Below are 11,481 nucleotides of genomic sequence, written 5' to 3' on the forward strand. Positions count from 1 at the left end.
GCTGATTGAATTAAAATATTAAACAAAGTATAAGTACGGTACTTGAGTAAATGTACTGGCCACATTCCATTACTGACTATATTTATATCACAGAATGTTTATGTGAAAGTTGTTTCTTTTGTTCAGTTTATTCACTCGAGCGTGTCCCGTGATCCAATCTGTTGCCATGCACGAAGGACATGTGGAATTTTTGCATTTCTTATGTGATTATGAGGCTCTTTCTCTACTGTAAGTACTACTGTAATCCCAGAGACTGTAAATACACAAATCACAAATCAATGCAGGCGCCCCCTAAAATCTGATAGGAGCACGTCTGCAGGGCTTCGTGAGGATGGAGGCGTTCCTCCTGCTAATACTCTCTGTGAGGTCAAACATCAGAGAGCTTATAAAGACAGACTTAACTGGTCTGGAGCTCACAAAAGGGATTTTTCACACAGAGGAGGTCGCACTGACAATGTGGACGTCTGCTGTGCTGTTGGTGTTGCTGGCAGTGACCTCACACACTGTGGCGAGTAAGTACAGAAAATACATTTTTTACTGCTCTCTAAGGTGGAGGGTGATAGGAAGGATTTTAGTTCAGTAACACAGGACAAGGTGAATCATGTGACTTATAGGGCTGCGTTTTCAGACGTGATTCGCAATTTATAGATGAGATTTGGACACTGTAACTGAGAATTTTACAAAGTTAAAGATGGAAAATGTCAATAATTAGAGTTAAGAGTCCTTCGAACAGTGGTGTTACATTTGTCTTTATCTTTATTTTAGATTTGAAATCCATAGCTAGCCTTGGTAGAGAGACTCCAGGCTAGTCACTGCTTCTGAAGTTCACTAAAATTTAGAGGAAAAGGCACCAGGTCGTCGACGTATGATGACACATTTAAACATTTTTTAATTCACTGCATAGGCTTCACATTCTTACAGCTGTAGAATGCAATAATCACTTTATGCCTACAGCAATGACAAATGAAAATCTGTTAAAAAAATAACCATTATTCATTGCCAAAAGATTTTCCGCCAAAGTCACAGGGAGCCACTGGAGAGGGTCTGAAGAGCTGCACCCTGAACCCTTTTGTTTCCTACTCCTGGTCTATTTCATTAGAGAAATTAAGTTAAAGTATCAAAAGTGTGTGAATATTATCATATATTCATGTATTATTATAACAGATGCATTAATGTGTACGCTGAATTTAAGTGGTTTGCTGCTACTTTTAACTACTGTTTGCATATCTTTGGGTAGTTTGAGCATCATATTTTACTAGATGATCACATTTAATTTAAAATCTACGTAACTTGTTACTGAAGCTGTCAGATAAATGTAGTGGAGTGAAAAGTACAACATTTCCCTCCTTTAAGTTGGCTGATATCAGACACAACTGTCAACGCGTTACACTCTGTTTCCTTAAACTCGGTGGATTCAAAGGCCTGGACACAAAGTTTAACAAATATTAAGTTGCAGAAATGGAAATACTCATGGAAAGTATCTCAAATTTGTGTTTAGGTACTGTACTTGGGTAAATGTACTCTGTAACTTTCCACCATTGCTTTCTAACACATAAACAGACGATGCACAGCACTTTATATTACATGATATTACAGTTACAGCCTTAAAGCTGGTGTTCTGATTTCATGCCCCTTCAGAATATCTTTTAAAACGTCTATGTCTATGTCATAAAAGTTCCAGTACAGTAGTTTAGAAACTTCATTAAACCTTTGAAAATGATACTCAGTGAACTGATACGCTATTTTATAGCTCTTGCAGTCAATGTTTGGGTGAGGCTATCTTCACCAGGGGGCCCATATCTCAGGAGGCACATGCGGCTCTTTAGCCCTTCCCCAGTGGCTTCCTGTGGCTTTGACTAATTTTCATTTATCATGGTTGTAGCCTTAAAGTGCTTCTTCCCTCTTTGAACTGTATAAATGTGTACTCTAAACTTTGATTAAAAAATGTTTGTCTCGTCAGCTGAGTGCGTCATACGACTACAGCCCGATGCCTTTTCCTAAAACTTGTTGGGTCTCCTTAGTGAGGCTCGTTGTTCCAAATCCAAGAAAAGAAAATGTGTCAGAGGAAAACAGAGATGTCCATAGTGAATGGACAGATGTGTTTGCTTTTACCACCAATGCTGCAAAGTTTAAGTACCAAATAATCCTAAATAGCCCACTGCAGAGTAGCTACATTAGACCTATTTGTAATATTTATAGGCTAATCTAGATTAAACAGCCAGTCTTGCCGTCACTATAAGACAAAAATATGTATTACAGCTTCATTTTTTTAGGCCAAAAATAGCTCTTCTGATAGTAAAGATTGCTGACACCTGCCTTACACAGAGGTGAACCATATGGAAACCCAGTTTTCTAATAAACTACTGCACGTGTTTTGAATTGTAAGATCTGAGTGCACTCCAGTGTCTAGTTTCATGTTTTTCCCATGACCTCTTTATTCAACCATGCATGAACCTAAATGACACAGAATGTGACCTGTCTTAAAGCAAGCTGTCTTAATCCCTTTATTTTGAAGTTAAAGGAGAAGTTCAACATTCTTCCAAGTCTGTCTTAAAGCGTGACACACGTGCGCCTGTGTGCATTGAAAGCGTTAGTGGTCGACCTTGAAGCAGTTTCAGCGTGGTCGTCTTTCTGTGTAAAAATAAAGTTCGGCTGAAGTTAAAATGAAGCTTCAGCAGTTTGAAGTAGAAAAATCCAAAGTTACAGCCTTTCTATGACGGGTAAAGAATGTGTATTTGCACAGGAAGGGAGCTTTGGAATCTTTTGGGTGATGTGAAGGGATAAAACACTCATTCAGCCGGTGTAATATTTTGAGAGATGACTTGTGATGACTCAAAGGAAGTCAGAGGAATGAGTCAGCTCCACCATCTGCTTGTGCAAAACCTTTTAGGGATTATATTCATATTCATTGTCCAATTCACTGTCCACCAGTTCGGCCACATCACCACGGAAACATCACTAAGTCAAACCAGGAGAGGAGAGAACAAGGAGAGCGATTACTGAAATAATAAAACAGGCTGGATTAATAATCACATTCAAAAGAAGTCTGATTTAGCTGGTAATTCGCTCTGTTATCTGCCGTTCTGTTTAATCCAAATGCGGCCGTGTGACATTGTTAATCTGTGATAAAATCATGCACACACTCAGCTGAGCATCACATGAGAGGGATTGGACAGAGAGTTATATCAGCTATAAAACTCATTTGGGCTCTGGTGCACCTTCAGACACCTTTGAGAGCTCGAGAAACTGTGAAACCAACAAATAAACCTCACTGAAAGGCTTTTTAAGAGTTCAGTAATAAATAAATATATGCTGCAGTATTTCTTGCAAGAGGAGAACAATAGGTTACACTTGATTTTAGGGATCTGTCACTTCCAAATAATTTCCTTGGAAGTTTAAAGCTAAAAAAGGAAGGTCCTTAAATGAAACACTTCATCTAAACCCATGTAAATATTTACAGTATCCATTTTTATTTGATTTACTGGAATCTTTATTCTCCATTCTCACATTTTACATGTTTAGCAATTAAGTGACATTAATTCATTTTAGGTATCAACTTAAAATAGTCTCTATTTCTCCATAATTTGATCCAAATTATTGTTTTCAGGGAAAAGTTTGGGAGTTGTGAGGAAACTACTGGGGGAAACAGACCCATAACAAATGCTGAAAAATATACTAATGTATGTCATGTATAGATAATATATGATATATTATGTGTATGGAGTTAGGTTTACATCTGATTTCAATATTTATTTTTAATATTTCAGAGCCCAGAAACCGTTTCACTCGTTATCCATCGTGGAACAATAAGATGTACCCAATCTGGAAGGATGGAGACGCCCGATACAAAGACTCCTGGAAAGGTACGTCTTATTAGGTGTTGTTCACATTCAAATGCTCATATGTCTTTGGTTTAAACATCTTTTATTAAAGTGTATTTGGGGGATTTTTGTTGGATCATGACAGGAGAGAGAGGTTGTTTGACATACAATGAAGACGTACCAAAAGTGGGTCGCGATTTATTTTGAAGTATGGTGAATTTCTGGCACGTAGCTTTCTATTCTGAAGCACCACTTCTAGCTGTAGAGTGAGAGACTAATAGACAATGGATATATCAAACTGTTTGGACCTTGAACTAATGACTAAGGAGAAATCTGGACCCTGTAGCTGGACCAGTTGAGACCCACTGCCTCGGGACAGTGTGAAAACATACAACTAAAGGTTTGAGAAGACGTTTTAAATTTCGTGTCTGTTTTCTTGTCTCCTTCATCCAGGTGGAAGAGTGACTTTTAACGTGGGGAACGATTCACCGACACTGACCGCAGCCAAAGTTACTTTCACCATCGACTTGGAGTTCCCACACAACCAGAAGGTGCAGCCTGATGGAGACGTTGTCTGGGCTGAAGACTGCATCATCAATGGTAACACACACACTGCACAATGTTAACTGTACTTTTAGTCATAGTGGCATTGATGTCCTCACTGAGATATCTTAACAACTATTTGATCGATTACAACACATCCTCACTGCGACCTCGTCACACAGACGTTGTGTCATGGACTTTCCACGTCCAGATACGACGTGCAGGGTACTCTGGGTGTGTTGGTTGGTGACGTTCTGCAACGCCATGTTGAGTTCTGCCTGTTACATGCATTGTCTTCTTTCAAAATACACTTCTGTTTTCACAGGAAATTTAACGTTCACATACAGTCTCTTTCAAAATAAACACTGCAAACTGAACACTTGACTTTTATTTTTTACTTCAACAACTAACGCACGTGTTTAGGTTTAGGCAACAAAAGCACGTGGTTAGGTTTAGGAAAAAAATAACAGGGTTTGTCTTTAGAATCGGCTCTCTTGAGTGAAAGTTGCCCAACTCAGACTTTTGCCGCCTTAACTTTCGACCTTGTCCTGCTGTGTTTCCCCCTAACATCACTGAGCGCCGTTAAACTACAACAGCAAACGGCCGCGTATCACTCCGATCATAAAGGACAATTTTTGTCATTGGTGTCTGACGCCGCAAGTCACTGCCCAAGCATCGGATTTCACTGGCAATCTTACTGGAAGCAAACACCAGCCTCCCAGGTGAAAGTCCTTGGTTGTTGGACCCATCCACCCAATAACCGATAATATATCCAATATACTTTTACCCACCTTATTTTAGTGATCATCAAGTCTCTTCTGTAGTGGAGTTAACATCATATTATGCATGCGTACTCTTATCGTGACGGCCCACCAGCAGATGGAGACATGAAATACGATACTGTTGAATGTACGTAACATTCTATCATTGTGCAAATTAAGATTTTTGGTATCAACCTTTCATTTAGCACGATTATTGAGTCAAACTGTAGTCCAACACTTTGGTTTATGAGCAAATACCTGCAAAACTAAAAACATTCCCATCAGCCTCAGCTGCACTTGTGTTTAGTGCTAATATCAGCATGCTAACAGTGAACACAATCAGCTAAACATCAGCATGTTAGCATTGTCACTGTGAGCATTTTAGCAAACTGACATTAGCGTCTGTGCCCAAGTATAGCCTCAAACAGCAGCTAGCATGGCTGCCAGCGCTTCTACATTCATTTTGTCACATCGCTCTTGTTTCTGTTACAGGAACGAAATACCGTGAGTCTGAGCCAGTCTACCCAGCTCAGAGCCCAGACTGGGAGGTTGTTTTCCCTGATGGGAGCCCAGTTAAGAAGGACAAGAAGCCAGCCTACGTGTTTGTGTGGAAGACCTGGGGTGAGTGGAGCTGTGGCCTCTTCTGAGGGTCACAGAGTTTGTTAGGACACATGACACGACCTGAGATATGACCCAAGGTGGATTATGTTTGAGCTTTATCATATGATCAGATTATGTCACTTCATTTGCTTTGCACATAGAAAAATAAAGCAAACAATCCTTGTTTTGTAGTTTTAGGATTCAGACTTTGTGTGTGTGGGAGAGTCAAAAAGTGAATTTAATTCATGTTAGCAATTATATCCTGTTTTATTCTTTTTCATTTTACATTGCACAAAGTTTTGTGTCATTAGATGAATTAAATAAAAATAATTTGTAGATATATGAGGCATTAAAGTTCATCTCCTCATATGTTGTCTGGATGCTTTTTCGGCAGGTCAGTACTGGCAGGTAGCCGACGGCCCCTCGTCCTCCCTGACCATCGACACAGACAACATCCCACTGGGCTCTTACACCATGGACATCGTTATCTACCACTACCGCAGCAAGGAGAAGTTCATTCCTCTGGGATACGCCTCCACTCAGTTCTCCATCACTGGTGAGTTTGGGGCACTATGTAAAAAACGTTGCTGTGGAGGGCCTTGTTAAAAAGACGAGGGGACCAGTATCAAATAATACGTTTTTAGGTTAGAGATGTGAGGTGGCTTTAATACTACTCGGTACATTTTGTGGGATTGTTTCTCTTAAAAACCTCTAAAATCAATTACTGACGTTATGAATAAACCTGTAACGCAAAGAGCAATGAAGTCAGTAAGATACATGTTGATAAAAATATGCATTACCTCATACTCATATACTTTTAATGAGCTCTTTTTCTTGTACTGTTCTCCTCAGATCAAATCCCCTTCGCCGTCTCTCTCGACCAGGTGAACGACATCGTGGCCGGGGACATGCGCTTCGTCCAGAACAGAGCAATTGCCTTCACCATCACCCTCCACGACCCCAGCGAGTACCTCAGCAACGCAGACATCACCTTCAACTGGGACTTTGGGGATGAGAGTGGAGCCCTGATATCCAGAGAGCTGACCGTCACTCACACCTACATCAACTCCGGCTCATTCAAGCCTCAGGTGGTGATTCAGGCCGTCATCCCAGATAAGGCCTGCGACCCGCCGGTTGACCCCCCAACCAAGGCCCCTGGTCCACCCACTCATCAGGGCACCACAGGTACAAGACAGGTGTCAACATTAGTAAATGAACATTAGAGATGTTAGGTGCTAATTACGTTAGCATGTTAGCTTACTAAAGTATACATAACAATATACCTGTTAATCTTCAGCATGTTAGCATGCTAACATTAGCATTTAGCTCAAAGGACCACTGTCAGTACACTGAGACAGCCTTTGGATAGAACCAAGCTAAGCTAAACAAAGCTAACCGGCTGTTGGCTGTAGTGGTGCAAAGTACATTTAATGTACTCAAGTACTGCATCTACAAGTACAATTTTCTGCTATTTTGGAAAGAAATGTTGTACCTTTTACTCCACATTTTAGTGCTTTTAGTTTCAGAAGTAACTAAGTACAATTACTTAAGTAAAGTGCAGTGCCGTTTTGAGGTACTTGTACTTAACTTGAGTGATTCCATTTTATGTACCCAACCACAATACAGAGAAATATTGTAGCCTACTTTTGACTCTACTACATGTCTTTGATAACTTTAATTACCACCACATTCAGATTATTAATTCAGAATATTATCAACAAATAAAATTAGATGTATTGTTATAGATTAAGCTACACATCAGAAAATTAAGCAATTTTAATTAGCTTTACCAGTTGCAACAATGAAGTTATTTACCCTTTGAGCAACCTGAGCAGATTGGCTTGATTTCTTTAAAAAGCTTGGAAGAAGGCAACGAGCAGCGAAAGAAGAAATGACCAGAAAAACTGGCAAGAAATTTGTAAAAAAAAAAAAAAAAAAGAGCATAATTAATGCATAATTTTAAAATGTAATAATAATAATTCTCATCATAAATGTATTTTTTGCCTATTTTTTTCTTTTTTCATTATTTTTAAAATAATGTTCGAAATGTACTTTTTTTTGCAATCTGTGGGACATTTCTCAAGAAGTTGCTCCTTGCCTTTTTTCCCATGTTTAAGAAAAAAAAACAAAAAAACAATTTGCTCAAAGGTTCAAAGATTTAAATATTTGCAAAAAGCGTCTGAAAGCAGCACACAATGATGTTGCTGGTTAATGGTTAACCTATGAACAATTCTAAGCCAATGTTATAACAGGCCTATATGTTATTCTGAAAGCAGTACTTTTACTTGTAACAGAGTATTCTTATACTGTGGCATTGATACTATAACTTAGGTAAAAGATCTGAGTACTTGCTCCGCTACTTTTCAGATTTAGGTTAATATTTGGAAGAAATTACCTAAAATATATGATTATGGATAAAGATAAGACTGAAATGATTCCTTGATGCAATTAGCAAACTACCTGGCACTAGCATTAAATATAATATAATGTACATTATTCTGAACAGGGTCATTCTGCACAATAAGTACTTTTACTTATTGTACTATAAGTTTATTTTACATTCATACATCTTACTGAAGCACACACTTAACTCAACAATCCTCCCTGTGTGCAGTGAAAGCTCCCGCACTGGCATCTGCTGTCCCCATACTGGTTACCACCAAGGCAACTGGTCTGACTGTCAACATGGTTCCTTCAGACATGGAGGAGGACAACACTGAGGACGAGGCCTCCACTGCCTCCAACGCTCTGCCTGCACAGGAGGCAACCACGGTGGCCAAGACTCCCTCCCCCTTCAACCCTGACATGCCAGCTGACAGTGAGGCTCAGACAGGTACATGTTTTGAATAGTTGTACTTAATTTAAAGTTTGATTTAATCCCACCAAAGGTAGAATGTGCAACAAGGGAGATGTGTCCTGTTAAAATGCAGCACACTGAGTTTATATCAGATGAACCAGATAAGAGCATCAGCAGATTTCCTCAAATGCAAATGTGATGTAAATCTTTAAAGAAGCAAATCCATTGTGTGAAACACGCAGAGTGCTTCAAAATGACTTTCTCTATTGTCCTTTATCATTTGAATACTGATTTGCATGCTGAGTGAGAGTGTTCGGCTCAGTTTGTCTTATTAAATTTGATTTATATACAGATCTACAAAGCATATCAGTGCAGAGGGTAACATGTAAAGCAAAGAAACTCAAGTAGTAAGCTCAAGAAAAACTTTATTAGTAATCATTTGTGTGGGGTCTGTGGTGGAAGAAGTATACAAATCTTTCACCTGAGTAAAAGTACAAAAGTATGAGCATCAAAATATACTAAATATTTAATATAAAAAAATATAAAAATAAAAATACTATGGGCCATTTCAGAAGATTATATATTATATTATATTATTAAATCAAATAAATTAAATTAAATTATAATGTGTACATTATTTTAGTGTTGCAGTCGGTAAAAGTGGGGCTTATTTTTCACTTTATTTTCTTCAAGGAAAGAGGAATGTCGCATGCTGTAAAGCCCTCTGAGTCAAATTGTGATTTGTGATATTGGGCTTTATAAATAAAATTGAATTGAAATTGAATTAAAGTTTTATCTTTATCCATAAAATACATATTTCTTAAAATTAATTGATTATACTTTGCATGACTTAATTAATTAATTAATAACATTACTCTAACTGATTACAAGCACAGTTATTTCCTAAATAATTACATGTAACTAGTTACTCTCCAACACTGATACCTTAAAATAACCCAAAGTTCACTTGGTTTCACACGGGACACAAACACCAGCCTCCCGAAGGCAGTCCTGTGTTTGTTTGACCCATCCACCACCCCAACCTGCCTCGCTCTTTATTCTACTTCCTTCTTAGCTTCCGTCAGCTCATTGTTCATGTGTTCACAACCTTCACAGTTACACGGATTATATATAAATTACTGGCTCATGATTGAGTGGTATAAATATGAATTCTGGTGCATAACTTTTTGTAGGTATACGTAGGTACAGTGCATGAGAACAGCCTGATCAGAGTAGACAGTGATCAGCTAACTGATTCCCTCCTGCTGTTTGTTCTCACCAGGTGCACAGCAAACAGTGACACTGACAGGCAAAGCTAAAGTGGTGGTCGTTGCTAAGAGGGACGCTGACGATAAACCCTCTGACGATGACTGTGTGATTTATCGTTATGGTTCCTTCTGCACCGGCATCGAAGTGTTTGGTGAGTAACAATTCATTAGTGCATCAAGATGCAAAATAAAAATCTGAGGTGACTGTCGATGACTCTTTTTTCTTTTGTTTTTAGAGGGCATCGAAAAAGTAGAAATAGTGCAGATGGACAACGCAGTGATGACACCACCTGACATGGACAGAAATGTTTTGGACATCACTGTCACCTGCCAGGGAAGGTAAATAATCCTCCACTCCTCCACCACGCAGTCCTTTAAAGTGTTTTACAGTTTATTCTGACCCATGTCTTCGTCCTCCAGCCTTCCCAAAGAGGTGTGCAGCGTCATTCTGGATGCTGAGTGCTTGAGGCCGATTCACACGGCGTGCAACATGGTGGAGCCCTCCAGAGAGTGCCAGCTGGTGCTGCGTCACTTCTTCAACGACTCTGGTGTCTACTGCATCAACGTGTCCATGGCCAACGACGTCAGTTTAGCTGCCACCAGCGCCAAAGTCAACGTTGACATAGGTACCCAACATAACCACCATACAAGTGTTATGTTTCTGCTTCATCCTTGTTTTCTGAACACGTGATCCTTGTTTCAGATTCAGGTCTGTCCTCTCCTGGCACTATCGCCATGGTGATGGGGGTCCTGGTACTCGTTCTAGCAGTAGGAGTAGTGGCATATTCCTACAAGTAAGAGCTGACCTTTTCTTGTTGATATCACTTATACATGGTCTTACTTATTTTACTTAAAGGGAGGAGTCTGGTGAAATACAACTTGTCTGATTTTTGTGCTTCACTCCACAGGCGCTTTAAGTCCTACCGCCCTCTGAAGGAAGACCTGATCATGTCTGCAGACCTGCAGGCCGGCCGGGCTCACACCTGCTCTGGAGCCTTGATGTTCTGGAAGCTTCTGAACAGACGGGGAGCCGTGGACGACTGCCCTCTGCTGCAGGACCGGCCGGTGTGAACCAGCCTCAACCCACCAAATACAAAACCAAGAAACTCATGATTTGCAAGTTTTCTGCACCTGAGATGTCTTTTTATACTTTTTTTTTTTTTTTTTTTTACATATTTTCTAAATGACAAACTCACAAGTGTGTAATATTTAGGCTTTCAATCAAAAATAAAATTCCAGAATAATACCTTAGACATGCTCTGATCTTTTGTACCTAAATGTTTGGTAGTTAAAGTGTGTACTTTAATTTGGACAAAACGGAATTTGAATGTTTTTCCAATAAACTTTGCTCAAAATTGTTGTGTAGTCTTGTTTTAATGGGATTTATGATACTTTTCTACGTCACAGTAACTGATAGAGCAGCTACACTAATGCTGTAAATAAGATCCTTCAGGGATTATCTAAGATTTGCTCCCTATTTAATTCCCTAAATAATCTGACGCTGGTCTCAGCAAAAATATTCCTCTCATCCCTCTGTGTTAGAATAAATAAAAAATGCTCTGTGGTAATCACATCTTGTTTAAAATAATCCTCACAATTTATGATATCTGAGTCCTATTTTCCCATGTTTTGTGTCTAAAGGTGCTTTTAGACCTAGAGTCGTCTTGCTTTGGTCTGAATCAGGGAGAAAG

The 11,481-nt window shown here is 39.2% G+C and overlaps 1 protein-coding gene across 1 annotated transcript; it reads left to right on the forward strand.

The window, feature by feature from the left end:
• Window positions 1–428: 428 nt before the first annotated feature.
• pmelb (premelanosome protein b) lies at window positions 429–11,148 on the forward strand. The gene is made up of 12 exons (XM_033629733.2): window positions 429–512; window positions 3,768–3,863; window positions 4,275–4,421; window positions 5,618–5,746; window positions 6,120–6,281; window positions 6,578–6,910; window positions 8,340–8,558; window positions 9,805–9,942; window positions 10,027–10,129; window positions 10,211–10,416; window positions 10,494–10,584; window positions 10,699–11,148. Exons 1-12 carry the CDS (start codon window positions 455–457, stop codon window positions 10,859–10,861), a joined length of 1,845 nt encoding a protein of 614 aa, XP_033485624.1. The 5' UTR covers window positions 429–454; the 3' UTR covers window positions 10,862–11,148.
• Window positions 11,149–11,481: the final 333 nt, after the last annotated feature.

Source organism: Epinephelus lanceolatus, chromosome 8 (genome assembly GCF_041903045.1).
Source record: "Epinephelus lanceolatus isolate andai-2023 chromosome 8, ASM4190304v1, whole genome shotgun sequence".
NCBI lineage: Eukaryota > Metazoa > Chordata > Actinopteri > Perciformes > Serranidae > Epinephelus > Epinephelus lanceolatus.